Below are 16,713 nucleotides of genomic sequence, written 5' to 3' on the forward strand. Positions count from 1 at the left end.
CTTGAGAGTTGGCGGACGATTAAAATATTCTAATCTTCCTTACGCCATGAAACATCCTCTACTTCTACCAGGTAATCATGCGGTTGTAATTGCGTTAGTAAATTACTTACATATAATAAATTTCCATGTTGGACCACAGACGTTGGCGGCTTTCGTACGAGAGCGATATTGGGTTATTTCCCTGAGAAAAGTTACCCGGAAGGTAGTTAGACAGTGTCTAAATTGTTTCAGAAATAAGCCCACGCCAGTAGTCCAACAGATGTCAAATTTACCATCCTATAGAGTCAATCCGAATTTTAAACCTTTTGAATGCGCTGGAATGGATTTCGCAGGCCCAATACATATTCATTTCAAACTTAGGGGAAAACGCCCTCAAAAGGCTTATTTGGTCATCTTTGTTTGTTTTTTAACAAAGGCCTGTCACATTGAAGTAGTATCTGATCTTAGCACTCCTTCATTTCTTGCTTCTCTCAAGCGTTTCTTTTCTAGAAGAGGTCTAAGCTCAGACTTATTTTGTGACAATGCTACGAACTTTGTGGGAGCTGCTAATGAGATGAATCAGATATTAAAGCACATATTCTCCGAAACCGGCAAAGCTCAGATGATAACCGAATTCTCAAACCAAGGAGTAAAATTTCACTTTATCCCTCCCCGTACTCCTCATTTCGGTGGTTTGTGGGAGAGCGCCGTTAAGGTTGCTAAAAAATTGTTAACACGTCACGTAAACTCAACGTCACTGACGTACGAAGAACTATCCACAGTTGCAGCCCAAATTGAGTCAATAATGAATTCTCGGCCACTCTGCCCTTTATCTAGTGACCCTAATGACATGGAAGCATTGACCCCTGGCCATTTTTTGGTTGGCCGGTCACTTAATTCGCTACCAGATGCTGTTTTGGAGAAAGACTTAAATATTTCCCACGTTAACCGTTGGAAAAGGAAACAGGCCATACAAATGATGTTTTGGAATCGATGGTCAAGAGAGTACCTCACATTAATGCAACAAAGAATAAAATGGAAAACCGAGTGCGCAAATATTCAAATAGGAACATTAGTACTGATTGCTGAAGATAATGTCCCTCCCAACACCTGGCTCCTTGGAAGAGTTACTGATATTCATAAAGGAAGGGATAACCTTGTGCGGGTTGTTACGCTAAGAACCAAAAATGGATTTTTTAAAAGGAGCATTCACCGTCTCTGTCCACTACCTATGGAGTAGCACGATATCTGTTGGAAGGAGCTTCCAAGGTGGGGAGAATGTTACAGCCACTTTGAATAAATATAGTAAAAAAAGAGGCATACTTCTAACCAGCACTGTTCTCATTTGCATATCACATATGAATTACAAAATTGCGTTTGCGTTTATTTCGCATTCTCTCGCATTTAAGAGTTGTTAATGTAAAATACTGGTTTTGCTGTAACTGTCCCTTTATTATTTGTTTTTGCCTTAGTCAGCATAACTATTGATTGAGTCACTGTTCTCTCAAATTTGTAATGTGCAAACGTCTTTGGAGCAAAGTTCGGTAGAAGAAGAGGAAGATGATAAGCGGCAACGGTTTGAGGAGGTATATTGTCAAGTAAAGTCTAAGATTTTATATGCTATATCTCAGATAAGAAGAAGGTCGGCCAATGGAAATGACCAAAATACATTTGATCAAACTATAAACTCTTCTGTAGCCCTAGGAAGCCGTTCGTCCAATCTACCGAAATTGAAGTTGCCTATATTCTCTGGCAAATATACTGAGTGGACTAATTGGCATAACACTTTCCGATCGATGGTAGATTCCGACGGCGATCTTGATGATCTTTCTAAATTCGTCCATTTGCGATCATGTTTAGGGACCATACCTTTAGGCACCATTGAATATTTAGAGTTAACCGGGGAGAATTATCCAAAAGCTCTCGGTTTGTTGAGAAAGCGTTTTGAAAATAAATCGGTCATTTTCCAGTCTCACGTGAAGGAAATTTTTGATTTAGAGCGTATTTCGCAACCGTCATCAATATCTTTGCGACGTCTTATTGATGCGGTAAATTCCCATTTACATTCATTAGAGAGTCTGGGGTCCATCGAAGAGCTTAAGGATGTTTTGATATTTTACTTGGTCAGACTAAAATTGGACGAGGACACTTTGTCAAAATGGCATGAGGATTCAAATGTGATGGAATTGCCTTCATGGAAAAATTTGGAGACCTTTTTAATCGGTCGTTGTCATTCGTTAGAGAATTGCGAATATAACTCAAATGATAACTCTGTTCGCGGAAACAAGAATAGCCATATTAAGAATGTGAAACGAAATCCGCATGGGAAGGTTTTATCTGTGGCCATTGCCCATACCAGGCAACAGTGTCCAGCTTGTGAAGAGTCACACCAGCTGAGCCATTGTCAGAAGTTTTTGACATTAAGTCCGAAGCAAAGATACTTCGAAGCGAAAAAGAATTCTATCTGCATTCTCTGTTTAGAAAAGAAGCACCCTGTAAGAGATTGTAAAGCACCTATGTGTGAGAGTTGTAATAGACCTCACCATAACTTATTACACAGGGATAATCTGAAGAGTGACAAATCTAAAACTGGAGACATTGAAATGGGCAAACGGATGGAGGGTTCAGTCTTGTACAGTTCAATGCTAGCTGTATCGACCATGAATTTCTTAGCTACTGCTAGAATTCTCGTTCGAGATGTAAATGGTGGTTTTCACGAGACTCGTTGTGTACTGGATTCAGGTAGTCAGTTGAATATTATTACTCGTGATATTGCCATTCAGTTAGGATTACCTTTCATTCCGACTTCAATGGTAGTGGGCGGCATAGGTCAAAATGAGACAAATATCATAGAAAAAGTGTCCACTATTATTAGGTCTCGCGTGACGAATTTCAGCTGTAATTTGGAATTACATGTAATGCAAGATATTACGTCATACTCTCCAAATTGTTCAGTTGAAACCGATCATTGGAATTTACCCAACAACATAAAACTAGCTGATCCCTTATTCAATAAGGCTGGGAGGGTAGATGTATTGTTAGGCGTATCTTTATTTTTCAGATTATTATCCGTCGGACAGATAAAGCTAGCTGATGACCTGCCGATGCTACAGAAATCATTGTTAGGCTGGTTGGTCGTGGGTGAATGTGCGAGTAAGGTTTGCAACCCAGTCAATCTAGTAGTAAATGGTACAGAGGATAACGGTTCAACGAATAATTTAGGTGAAATAGTAGAGAGATTTTGGGAGTGTGAGAACTTGTCTCACCAAAGATATTCATTACTTTCTACTGAAGAGAAGAAATGTGAGGAATATTTTTTAGCCACTTTGAAACGTACGATAAGCGGTAGATTCATTGTTCAACTTCCATTTCGTGACGAGGGTTGTAGTCTAGGCAAATCTTACGAAATAGCTCTTAGAAGATTTCTACACTTGGAAAGGAGACTGGAAGCTTCTCCTGAATTGAAGGAACAATATACCTCATTTATTAATGAATATAGTGCATTAGGTCATTTAGAAGTTCTCCAACCTAATGCGAGTTCGCCGAAATATTTCATGCCTCATCACCCAGTAGTAAGATTAGAGAGTCAGACGACGAAATTGCGTGTCGTATTTGATGCGTCTTGTAAATCAACAAATGGCAAGTCATTGAATGACAACCTTTTAGTAGGTTGTCGCCTACAGCCTGAACTTTTTGATATACTACTCCGTTTTAGGTTTTACAAATATGCCCTTACGGGTGATATCTGCAAAATGTATAGGCAGGTACTAGTAAGCGAGGCCGATTGTGACTATCAGTGTATACTTTGGAGAGAGAATAGGGATGGCGATATACGAATTCTTCGTTTGAAAACTGTCACTTATGGCACTAGCTCAGCACCATTTTTGGCAGTTCGCTGCTTAAACTATTTAGCAGAGCATAATAAAGATAATTACCCGTTAGGAAGTCGGGCCATATTAGAAAATTTTTACATGGATGACATGCTAGCCGGTGCCTACTCGATCACAGAACTACATAGTTTGAGATCAGAGATATCCAACTTGTTAAAATCTGGGAAGTTTGAGTTGCACAAATGGAGATCTAATTGTATTGAATTGAATGCAATGGATGATTCATTAAACATTAAAACTGGCGAATTTACAAAAACGTTAGGAGTTTTGTGGAACTCACAGAGAGATGAATTCTCTTTTTCGTACAGTGAGTTGGATACCAGTAAGGTGACTAAGCGGACTGTTTTGTCCGCCTTATCTCGATTATTCGATCCCTTGGGCCTGATTAATCCAGTGATCGTTTTGGGAAAGATTTTTATGCAACAATTGTGGTTGCTTAAACTTGATTGGGACGAATCATTGCCACAATTAGAGTCATCACGTTGGCGGAAGTTTCAGAGGGATTTAACGACGTTGAACCAATTTCATTTTCCAAGGACATTTTGGGGGAATAGTGACATGACTTCGTTGGAGTTACACGGGTTCTCCGATGCCTCAAATCTTGCATATGGAGCGGTGGTATATGCACGAATGACGGATGAGTGCGGCAATATAAACGTACAATTGATGACAGCAAAGTCTCGTGTAGCTCCACTGAAGTCATTGTCCATTCCCCGCCTAGAGCTATTAGGTGCTTGTTTGTTAGTAGAATTACTAGACAGGGTGAATAAATGTAGTTCGATACGGATAAATAGCATCTTCCATTGGACTGATTCGTCCATCGTACTCCATTGGATATCTTCGCATCCGAATAGATGGGCTACATTTATATCCAATCGAGTAGCGAAAATCCAAAGTATGACTTCAGTGAGTGATTGGTTTAAGGTTAATGGTAAAGACAACCCGGCTGACATTGTTTCAAGGGGAATGTATCCATCAGAGTTGATGGAATCCCAGTTGTGGTTCAAGGGTCCGTCTTTTTTGTGGAGACATAGGGACAGCTGGCCAGAACCTGGTGTGACAAAGTTGGAAGTCACAGCTGAGATGGAAGAGAGACGTTACGCCATCAGTCTAATAGGTGAATACAAGGCAGTTGGGTACGTTGATTTGACAGTGGCTTGTAAATTTAGCAATAGTTTTCTTAAGCTACAACGGGTATTCGCTTATATTTTTCGATGGCGAAGGTCTATCATATCAGGAGTTAAAGGCAGTAGGGACTCATATTTATCGGTATCGGAATTGAAAGGAGGCCTTCATTACCTGGCCTTTAATATCCAGAATGTACATTTCGCAAAAGAGATTTATAGTTTGAAAAACAATTGAGATATCAAATCATCGTCATTGCAAAAATTAAGTCCATTCATAGATAATAGCGATATACCTCTCTTGAGAGTTGGCGGACGATTAAAATATTCTAATCTTCCTTACGCCATGAAACATCCTCTACTTCTACCAGGTAATCATGCGGTTGTAATTGCGTTAGTAAATTACTTACATATAATAAATTACCATGTTGGACCACAGACGTTGGCGGCTTTCGTACGAGAGCGATATTGGGTTATTTCCCTGAGAAAAGTTACCCGGAAGGTAGTTAGACAGTGTCTAAATTGTTTCAGAAATAAGCCCACGCCAGTAGTCCAACAGATGTCAAATTTACCATCCTATAGAGTCAATCCGAATTTTAAACCTTTTGAATGCGCTGGAATGGATTTCGCAGGTCCAATACATATTCATTTCAAACTTAGGGGAAAACGCCCTCAAAAGGCTTATTTGGTCATCTTTGTTTGTTTTTTAACAAAGGCCTGTCACATTGAAGTAGTATCTGATCTTAGCACTCCTTCATTTCTTGCTTCTCTCAAGCGTTTCTTTTCTAGAAGAGGTCTAAGCTCAGACTTATTTTGTGACAATGCTACGAACTTTGTGGGAGCTGCTAATGAGATGAATCAGATATTAAAGCACATATTCTCCGAAACCGGCAAAGCTCAGATGATAACCGAATTCTCAAACCAAGGAGTAAAATTTCACTTTATCCCTCCCCGTACTCCTCATTTCGGTGGTTTGTGGGAGAGCGCCGTTAAGGTTGCTAAAAAATTGTTAACACGTTACGTAAACTCAACGTCACTGACGTACGAAGAACTATCCACAGTTGCAGCCCAAATTGAGTCAATAATGAATTCTCGGCCACTCTGCCCTTTATCTAGTGACCCTAATGACATGGAAGCATTGACCCCTGGCCATTTTTTGGTTGGCCGGTCACTTAATTCGCTACCAGATGCTGTTTTGGAGAAAGACTTAAATATTTCCCACGTTAACCGTTGGAAAAGGAAACAGGCCATACAAATGATGTTTTGGAATCGATGGTCAAGAGAGTACCTCACATTAATGCAACAAAGAATAAAATGGAAAACCGAGTGCGCAAATATTCAAATAGGAACATTAGTACTGATTGCTGAAGATAATGTCCCTCCCAACACCTGGCTCCTTGGAAGAGTTACTGATATTCATAAAGGAAGGGATAACCTTGTGCGGGTTGTTACGCTAAGAACCAAAAATGGATTTTTTAAAAGGAGCATTCACCGTCTCTGTCCACTACCTATGGAGTAGCACGATATCTGTTGGAAGGAGCTTCCAAGGTGGGGAGAATGTTACAGCCACTTTGAATAAATATAGTGAAAAAAGAGGCATACTTCTAACCAGCACTGTTCTCATTTGCATATCACATATGAATTACAAAATTGCGTTTGCGTTTATTTCGCATTCTCTCGCATTTAAGAGTTGTTAATGTAAAATACTGGTTTTGCTGTAACTGTCCCTTTATTATTTGTTTTTGCCTTAGTCAGCATAACTATATTGAAATATCATTGTTTGAATCAAGTATATATATCTTTTTGTACATACATACACTTAGCTGTAAGAAGAAATTGAATTCGAATAAACTTCAGTTATACATCATCGCTCAAGCCTAGCAACACTTGTCTTCTTAATAAAAAGAGTGTGACTTTGTCTTTTTACATAGAAGAACTTGGTTTTTTTTGGGTACAATTTTTTGGTGGAAATAGCTCCGCTAGGAAAAAAGCTTCCAGCGATAACAAGTTGTATATAACCCAATAGCCAACATATTATCTGTTAATGTGGAATTGAATATTCGAATTAAAATCACCGGTAACAATTACGTCTTCATACCCCAATGTAATGGATCCTAATTTAATCCGAAACAGATCCAAACTTATTGTATTATTGGGTCGATAATAACATCCAACTAAAATTGTCCTATAAGTAGACACAATTTCAATAAACACATAATCTATTCTCTCATCGCGGGTAGATTTCGTACGAAACTTTGCCTTCAAGGTATTCCTCACAAATATTGCGACCCCCCCTCCACGGCTTTCCCTATCATATCTGAACATGGAATATCCCCTTAAATTTATCAATCCATTGGGAATTGATGAGCTTAACCAGGTCCCTGAGACGCATATAATGTCTGTACCCGTATCCTCAAATATGTATTTGAATTCGTCTATCTTATTCGCTAAACTCTGCGCGTTAATGTGACAGATTGATATACCGTTCCTTTGTTTAGATAGAATCCTTACTAAGTTCTTAGTAAGAACCTCCATTAGTTCTATCCGTACGAGCCATAGCTGTACGGTTGCCAAACATTCATAAAAATTAAATTTAATCCAGAAGACCACCTTTTCAAAATCGTTGTTTACCGATAATAACATTGAATCACAATGCAAATTCATATAAGCAATTAAATTATAACAAAAATAAATTATGACGAAACATATAAAGTTATTGGCAAAAACTAATAGAAACAACTGAGAGAAGTAATATTTAGATATTTTTCCCCAAATCAGACAAATTAACGGAATAATTAAAATCGTCCAAGACTTTGGAATGAAATATGCATATAGGTTCATTGCTGTCAGTTGGTTTGATATACACGAGTCCTCGAAATGTATATGCAGCTTTCACAAGTCCTTTTTTTCAGTCGTATGGCGTCTTGCAGAAGCTGGTAGTTTGTGTTGGAAATATTCTCATTTATATATAGTATTTTTTTATTATTATATTATTTGTTCTGTTTTTTTTTCTGATGTTGGTTTAGCAAATTTAGTAATTTAGTATTTGTATTCTCTAATTTTGATAAAAAAGGACCATTTAGCAAATTTTTGATCTCTTGCCACTGAAAAAAAGAAAACCAAAATCCTATGAAACAGTCCTTTTTAAAATTAAAACCACAATCAATGTAATCACAACCATTATACATAAACCACAACATAATACATAAAGGTGAGTATTAAATTCGAGTTTAGCCGTTAAAATCGCTAAAGTGAAAACTATATCAGTAAGAAAAATGCATGAAATTATACGTATTTGTTGCAAATTTTATTATAACTTGATGGGGAAAATCCCAAAGCAAATTTTCACAAAGTTTGTATTCCTTAAAATGGATTATTAAAGAAAAGTAATCGTGAAAAAATCACGTTTTTAGCGGCTAAACTCGAACTTAATACCAAATTTTATTATAACTTGATGGAGAAAAACCCAAAGCAAATTTTCACAAAGTTTGTATTCCTTAAAATGGATTATTAAAGAAAAGTAATCGTGAAAAAAAAACACGTTTTTAGCGGCTAAACTCGAACTTAATACCCACCTTAAACCACAATCATAAATGGAATTTATACTTAGTATAGAATTTATACTTTCTAGAATTGTTATTTATTATTTTTTTATTTTCCCCGTTTGCTTTTTTGCTTTGTTGCTTCTTTTGAACGCTGTCGGATTTTTCTAAAGGTGGGTATTAAGTTCGAGTTTAGCCGCTAAATCGTAATTTTTTCACGATTACTTTTCTTTAATAATCCATTTTAAGGAATACAAACTTTGCTTTAGCTAGCTTTAGATTACTGGCGGACCTGAAAAACGTTAACTTAAGCAGTTTGTTAATGTTTTTGGAGCAATCTGGTTGGATCCACAAAAGTAAATAATAGAGAAGGTTCAGTGGTTAAGACTAGAAGTGCCCATATGTAATAGGTATTTTTAAAGTGGTATCACAATGGACTGAATAGTCTAAGTGAGCCTGAAATTTAATCGGGCTGCCACTTTAACCTAACCTAACCTTCTTTAATAATCCATTTTAAGGAATACAAACTATGTGAAAATTTGCTTTGGGATATTCCCCATCAAGTTATAATGAAATATGCAACAAATATGTATAATTTTATAACTTTTTTTACTGATTTAGTTTTTACTTTACTGAAAATTAGCGGCTAAACTAAATCAGTAAAAAAAGGCATAAAATTATACATATTTGTTGCACATTTTATTATAACTTGATGGGGAATTGTCCAAAGCAAATTTTTACAATGTTTGTATTACTTAAAATGGATTATTAAAGAAAAGTAATCGTGAAAAAATGACGATTTTAGCGGCTAAACTCGAACTTAATACCCACCTTAATCCGGCTTTTTTTTCTGCACGCCATTTTTTCCACGCCGTCAGTTTTTTCTAATCCGTCTTTTTTCTGTACGTCATTATGAAAAAGGGTGGTTTGGATTTGAATTTCAACGAAAAATTGCAGGGGGATTGGGGGATTTGTAGTGTGAGTGAAAATTTCAGAATATAAATTGGAGCACACTGTTAAGGTGGGTATTAAGTTCGAGTTTAGCCGCTAAAAACGTCATTTTTTCACGATTACATTTCTTTAATAATCCATTTTAAGGAATACAAACTTTGTGAAAATTTGCTCTGGGCTATTCCCCATCAAGTTCTAATAAAATTTGCAACAAATACGTATAATTTCATGCATTTTTTTACTACTTTAAACCACAATCATAAATGGAATTTATACTTAGTATAGAATTTATACTTTCTAGAATTGTTTTTTATTATTTTTTTTTATTTTCCCCGTTTGCTTTTTTGCTTTGTTGCTTCTTTTGAACGCTGTCGGATTTTTCTAAAGGTGGGTATTAAGTTCGAGTTTAGCCGCTAAATCGTAATTTTTTCACGATTACTTTTCTTTAATAATCCATTTTAAGGAATACAAACTTTGCTTTAGCTAGCTTTAGATTACTGGCGGACCTGAAAAACGTTAACTTAAGCAGTTTGTTAATGTTTTTGGAGCAATCTGGTTGGTTCCACAAAAGTAAATAATAGAGAAGGTTCAGTGGTTAAGACTAGAAGTGCCCATATGTAATAGGTATTTTTAAAGTGGTATCACAATGGACTGAATAGTCTAAGTGAGCCTGAAATTTAATCGGGCTGCCACTTTAACCTAACCTAACCTTCTTTAATAATCCATTTTAAGGAATACAAACTTTGTGAAAATTTGCTTTGGGATATTCCCCATCAAGTTATAATGAAATATGCAACAAATATGTATAATTTTATAACTTTTTTTACTGATTTAGTTTTTACTTTACTGAAAATTAGCGGCTAAACTAAATCAGTAAAAAAAGGCATAAAATTATACATATTTGTTGCACATTTTATTATAACTTGATGGGGAATTGTCCAAAGCAAATTTTTACAATGTTTGTATTACTTAAAATGGATTATTAAAGAAAAGTAATCGTGAAAAAATGACGATTTTAGCGGCTAAACTCGAACTTAATACCCACCTTAATCCGGCTTTTTTTTCTGCACGCCATTTTTTCCACGCCGTCAGTTTTTTCTAATCCGTCTTTTTTCTGTACGTCATTATGAAAAAGGGTGGTTTGGATTTGAATTTCAACGAAAAATTGCAGGGGGATTGGGGGATTTGTAGTGTGAGTGAAAATTTCAGAATATAAATTGGAGCACACTGTTAAGGTGGGTATTAAGTTCGAGTTTAGCCGCTAAAAACGTCATTTTTTCACGATTACATTTCTTTAATAATCCATTTTAAGGAATACAAACTTTGTGAAAATTTGCTCTGGGCTATTCCCCATCAAGTTCTAATAAAATTTGCAACAAATACGTATAATTTCATGCATTTTTCTTACTGATTTAGTTTTCACTTTAGCGATTTTAGCGGCTAAACTCGAACTTAATACTCACCTTTAAGGTAAGTACTATGTTCGCTTTTCGAGTTGAAATTTTCGCGGTTACTTTAATAAAACAGTTCAATATGAAGCAGATAAATTAATTCAATTGATGCGCAGTTTCTTGTTCCTCTAGATTTCGGCAAGACTTTACAGGAATATTTTGGTTTTAATTTATAATTTTGATTATTTCAGGAAAAGTAATCGCGAAAATAAAGTGATTTTCAACTCGAAAACCGAACATAGTACCCACCTTTAGCCGCAAGTTTTATAATTGAATAACAGGGTCTTTTGCAGTGTGGCAAATCTGTTAATTCAATTACAGGGTGATTTAATGCTTTAAATGTTAATGCTTTAACTGTTAAATGCTTTAAATGTTGTAGCATACGTTTAGGAGCACACTGAAATTATATAGAGCTTTCTCTCTTGATAGAATAAGAGAGGTAGTCTCTGTTCGACAAAAACAACATTTTCTATGTTCTAAATGTCATAAGCAAATTGCCTGTTATCAATCACAAGTGGTTACTCTAACAACAATGAAGAAGAGTTTGTTTGTTTATGTTATTCAGTAACTAGAACTGTAAGTACATTTTAATATAATATTTTTACCAGAAAATTATTGCAGTATACATAATAACTCAGATTTATATCTTTATAATAGATTTATATCTTCAGTATATGAGTCATTAAGAAACGCAAAGAAAATAGACAAACAACGCCTATTGAAGTGCCATATAGGCAATCCATTCTGTACTGTTGAGATCAAGTTTGTTGTGCAAGGAATAAAAAGAAGGATTATAAAAGACAACAGCAGCCAGACAGCTAGTATTCTAATTTTGTTACCTACACCATGGATTACCATTCAACATCGTTAACATCTTCGGCCTAGTGACATAACGTTTTCGAAACCAAGTGGTCTCATACATTCTGCAATATTATGGAAGATGAAAGAAACATTTTATTGATGACAATAGAGTTTTATTTTTATTATACTTTTTGAAAGGAACAAAATGTAACAGACTTAAAAAAATCCGTAAATTTAAATAATATGGAAATAATAAATACGATTCAATGACATTGTTAAACATAGTATTCTATGTCCTTTCTAAGTATGGTTCTGATTGGAAAAATAACAGTTGCACTGAGTAAGACTATGAGTTTGGGTTAGTTAATCTGATTTAAAGGATCAAATACCATATTGGATAGTTTTCTTTTGATTCAACAATTGTTGTTTAGCCTTTTGAATTCTTTTGAATGCGACACTTAAAAATAACATTTTTACATTTTCTGGAAGATCTATTCCATAACTCATTTTAAAAAGCCGTTTTAGTATATTTTTTTCATGGTCAACGTAGTTTCCGTTCATATTATAAAATATCGCATCAAGTTTCCTTATATCGTCAAGAAATTGTGAAGATGGTTTTTTCAGACAACCTTTTGAGACTTGGTCTATCTAAGTGAAAGAATTCTCCTTACTTTCGTATTCGTCAAGACCAAGTTTACGGATAATATAGCCACACCGAAAAAAAAGTTTACTATTTTTTATGAAAAAATGAACTAATCCATAGTAAGAATGACCATGATTTGGCGCCAAAGATTTTTTTCATCTAGATAAGTTCATGATTTTCTTATAAATTAGTTCATGTATTACATCGTATTTTAGTTCATTATTACTATGCTGTGGGAAGAATATAGTTAAACTCATTCAAAATATTCCTGCTATCCGGAAAAATTAACAATTTTTTGGGAAACCTGTATTAAGAAATTGGTTTGAAATAAACTGTTTGTCGGTATAATTGTCAAAAAAGTAGAGAAATTGAGGCATCAAAGTGTAGCATATTACGGGTAAAGAAAGGTGGTCGATGTTATTGAGACATTGAAAAGAGCACCAGCACGCAATATCTCCGGCCTTACTGCTCGTCGGTGGGTAGGGTTCTATGTGCTACAATGTCTTGGATACCACTGTGCCACATATAAATTCTTATCTTTGTAAACGCGTGCTGAGAATATCAAGACGGACAGATGTAGTGTGAAATGAAATTTAGGGAACAAAACAAAAGCTTATGTACTAGAGTAGGAAAGAAAAGATTATATGTCACAAAGAAGAGAAGAAGCTAAAAGGCAAGAACCAAGGGATCTCGTAGAATGCACCACAACAAAAGCCTTAAGCAACAAGATGTAGTGTTGCCAACATCGCCCACCCTACCGCGGTCGAAACTGGAGAAATTCCTTACCATCGTCAATGTGTCGACCCCTAATATGCCAACAACGAACCTTACCCGATTCTACGGGGAATCAAACAGATGAATTTTCGATCTTATTCAGAATTCATTATAATTTATTTCTAATTCAAAAGGGCAAGAATTCATTATTTAAACTTGATAAGCTTAAAAATAAGAACATTATTGGAAAATCCTGGCTTAATCTATAAAATTTTGAATTTTTAAATTGGACATTTAAATAATTTAGTAGGTAAAATCAATTTTTAGCAAAACTTTAATATTTAAATAAATATATAAAAAAAATAGGTGAACAAAAATATTAAAGAGAAAAACTGAAAACAAACTGAATCTAACCGAGAGAAAAAAAAAATAGTCGTAATTGTTGAGTTTACTTATAAAGAAAGAAAGAATTTATATATGTGATTTGCAATAATTCACCAGAAATTTTAGAAGTTTGGCAAATAACTTTTTCTCCGGACCAGTAAAAATCATTCTAATACACTTGAATATTTTCAGCAACATTTGTGGGGCGAAAATCAGGGTGATCATATCAAGAAAATTTGAAAATTGGATTTCGTATCTCAGGCGAATTTGGCTTTCATTTAAATTAATATACGAGTAACTTAACGGGTTTAAGTCTTTAAAGTTTTATTGATATGGTCACCTTAACTTTAAACCAGATAATCATCAAAACAAAATACAAAAGAAATAAAATCACTTACATTATCGCCAGTTCACCGTCCCTCGCTGAAAGTACTTTCTTGAGTTACGTCGGCTGCGCTGCTGAAATTTTCTTCAAGTTCTTTTTGATGTGTTAAATTATGTTATGTTGCTGTGTAATCCAATTTTGAGTTGAATGAGATGTGGCTATGAGAACAGGTGAATTACACTCAAATGTTAACAACAGAAATACCTCTGCAAGATCATCATTCAACATTGCTTTTCGCTGCGGGCATAAAATGGGTGATGATGAATGATGCAATTTGAGGGCAATTGATTTGATGGCAGTTTAAGAATGTTGAATGATGATTTTGCCAAAATAGCGGTATTATTTTCTTTTTCACTTCAATTATTTAATCCTCTTCTCTTTGTTGTTTTAAATACTTTATAAAAAAAATCAACAAAATATATTTAAACGAAAATGAACAGGAAAAAAAAAACTTCTATAACTTACTTCCTACATTTATAGGAATATTTTGTTCTTTTTTTTTTAATTTTTCCCCTCTAACTTATGCTAATTTTACGCTGATTTTTTTTCTTTTCACTATGCGTTGATTTCTTTTTTTTCCCGGGGATAACAAGAGGTCACAACACTCTCATTGATTCTTAATAAACCGTATTCCAGCGCACATTTGGACCGTCGAGGTGGTCATTACCATGCACTAAGATGACACTTTCGAAGCACAGGAGGTGTTTCGGGACACTTTGGTCAAATCCATAGACCACCAAAACAGCAATATCAATACCACACACGTATCAAAAGTCTCGCTTTTCGAACAATTGTCGACACCCCCGGTGATGTGCAAGCTGCGACGGTCACGAATAACTAAGCAGTTTGGGAAATTCAAGTAATTGATATAGGTGCAGAATCAAAGTAAGGCGTGCAACAAAAACATTGATGAGAATATATAGAGAGCCTAAATGAAACATAATAGCAATTAGGGAGAGATAATCATTATGGAGAGTTATGATTATTACCATTCAGGCCTGTAATATAGCAGTCGACAATTATCAATAGTGGTAATAATATCCAATAAATTTCTCCAAACTGATCCAATACAATGAGATGGGTATGCAATTAGCCATCAAATCTGTCCAAATTGTGAAATTATTAATTTAATAACCAAATGATTGTGAAAATGTTGCATAATACTCACTTGGTCAAAAATCGGAAAAAAAAATACAAGGTTAAATGAAAATACGGATTCCCCAAAGAAAAACTTTTCAATTATAAAATTTTGACGCTTTTGACTCTTGTTCGATAGCAATGATAGGGACAAAATGGCAGAGTAATCTCACAATTTGGCCCACGAAGGCTCGGTAACGCTTTGTACAAACGGCTGTTTTCCAGTTAAAAAAAAAAAATTGGTACGAAACCAAATGAAAACGTCAAAAGGCTGATAGGTAAAATAGTATCTCGATACAATGTGACAAATAGATGGGGCTATATTCCATGTAAAAACATAAAAACCCGACTCGAAAAGAAATATAATTCCCTCCCCCCAAATAATGGTGGAAGCGCCACTACAAATCCCCCCTGCCAAAATCAGACTTTGGGGGTCGAAGGAAGAAACCCAAAGCTGATTCCGCTTGCCACCATAGATCGGTCATTGACGGATATCCTTGGCATGATGGACACCTACTAAATTTCCTTTCAAGTCTTCCAGTTCGTAGTAACTGTTTCCAAGCTTTCGTCGTATTCGAGCCTTAAGAAATGTCGGCGCTAATTTCGCATTATAGCCATGTTCGAAGCTGCTCTGCTTAAAATTCTACGAAATACTTCCTGGCCTACGCTGTAAGCTACCTCTTTGGACCGAAGATTGTAAGACCTCTCATTTCTTTCAAATTGCCTGTTCATCAATTCTCTTGCCCTATTGCCCATAATTGCAAGCGAGTCATTGCGGTCAAAACGAACGGCTCTATCCTCAAGCACTTCCAACTGGCGCAAAACAGAATATGTCGATGCATTAGTCACCATATGCTGGCCGAAAGCTAAATAATACGGTGAAGTACCTATGGCCGAATGACTCGTAGACCTCAATGCACAACCTATACTGCTCAAAAAGCAATCCCAATCCTTCTGATTCGGTGAAACGTATGACTTAATGGCTGCCAACACCGACCTATTTACACGCTCCGAAGCGTTAGCCTGAGGTGCATGTATCGCCGTAAAAATATGATTAATTCTATATCGTTTCACGAGTTGGGCAAAAATATTGGATTTAAACTGAGATCCATTATCCGAAACTATAGTTTCGGGGACTCCAAACGTATGAAATAGTTCCCTTTCCAAATAATCAATTACAACCTCAGACGTAAACTTCTTCACAGCTTTCAGAAAAGGAAATTTACTAAAATGGTCCAGTACTACAAAAATCCCTACGTGGCCAGATTTGGACCTGGGATAGGGGCCAAGAAAATCAATATAGACTTTCTGAAAGAACCGTTGTGTTTCCGAAGTTTTGCCCATGGGTGGGCGAAGAGGCTGGCTCGGATGTTTACTTGCCTTACATATATCACATTTGTTAATAAAATCCTTTACATCCACAACCATATTTGGCCAAAAATAAAATTTGCGAATTTTAAACAAGGTTTTATTAATTCCTCCATGTGAGGCTAAGGGATCGTCGTGTGCGCGTTTTAATACATCCAATACCATATCTCTTGGAATCCACAGCTTCCAAGAGAGATCATCGTGTACTTGCTCACCAGTAGCATGCTCCATCCTTCTATACACGTAACCACCAATAACTTTCACATCAGGCACTTTATCGCAGTTCTTCTCCACCTTTGCCACCAATTGCCTATACTCATCAGATTTAAAGGAATCAGAATCCA

General features: G+C 35.7%; 2 protein-coding genes and 1 long non-coding RNA gene across 3 annotated transcripts; all 3 read left to right on the forward strand.

Annotated features, from left to right (window-relative positions):
• The first annotated feature begins 46 nt into the window (after nt 1-46).
• Nucleotides 47-5,231, forward strand: LOC142235491 (uncharacterized). The gene is made up of 3 exons (XM_075306742.1): nt 47-97; nt 140-1,144; nt 1,515-5,231. Exons 1-3 carry the CDS (start codon nt 47-49, stop codon nt 5,229-5,231), a joined length of 4,773 nt encoding a protein of 1,590 aa, XP_075162857.1.
• A 108-nt stretch (nt 5,232-5,339) lies between these two features.
• Nucleotides 5,340-6,512, forward strand: LOC142235492 (uncharacterized). Its single transcript, XM_075306743.1, has one exon. The coding sequence runs from the start codon at nt 5,340-5,342 to the stop codon at nt 6,510-6,512; it is 1,173 nt and encodes a 390-aa protein (XP_075162858.1).
• Nucleotides 6,513-11,448: 4,936 nt separating this feature from the next.
• Nucleotides 11,449-12,018, forward strand: LOC142235252 (uncharacterized). Its single transcript, XR_012721849.1, has 2 exons — nt 11,449-11,513; nt 11,595-12,018. It is a non-coding gene; the product is annotated as an uncharacterized LOC142235252 (long non-coding RNA).
• The last annotated feature ends 4,695 nt before the right edge of the window (nt 12,019-16,713 follow it).

The sequence above is a fragment of the Haematobia irritans genome, chromosome 4, assembly GCF_050003625.1.
Source record: "Haematobia irritans isolate KBUSLIRL chromosome 4, ASM5000362v1, whole genome shotgun sequence".
NCBI classification, from domain to species: domain Eukaryota; kingdom Metazoa; phylum Arthropoda; class Insecta; order Diptera; family Muscidae; genus Haematobia; species Haematobia irritans.

Coding starts and splice junctions, on each gene's coding strand:
- LOC142235491 (XM_075306742.1), top strand. CDS start 47: ATGAAACATCCTCTACTTCTACCAGGTAATCATGCGGTTGTAATTGCG. Junction 98..139: donor ATGCGGTTGTAATTGCGTTA/GTAAATTACTTA, acceptor GTTGGACCACAG/ACGTTGGCGGCTTTCGTACG. Junction 1,145..1,514: donor GAAGGGATAACCTTGTGCGG/GTTGTTACGCTA, acceptor ACGTCTTTGGAG/CAAAGTTCGGTAGAAGAAGA.
- LOC142235492 (XM_075306743.1), top strand. CDS start 5,340: ATGAAACATCCTCTACTTCTACCAGGTAATCATGCGGTTGTAATTGCG.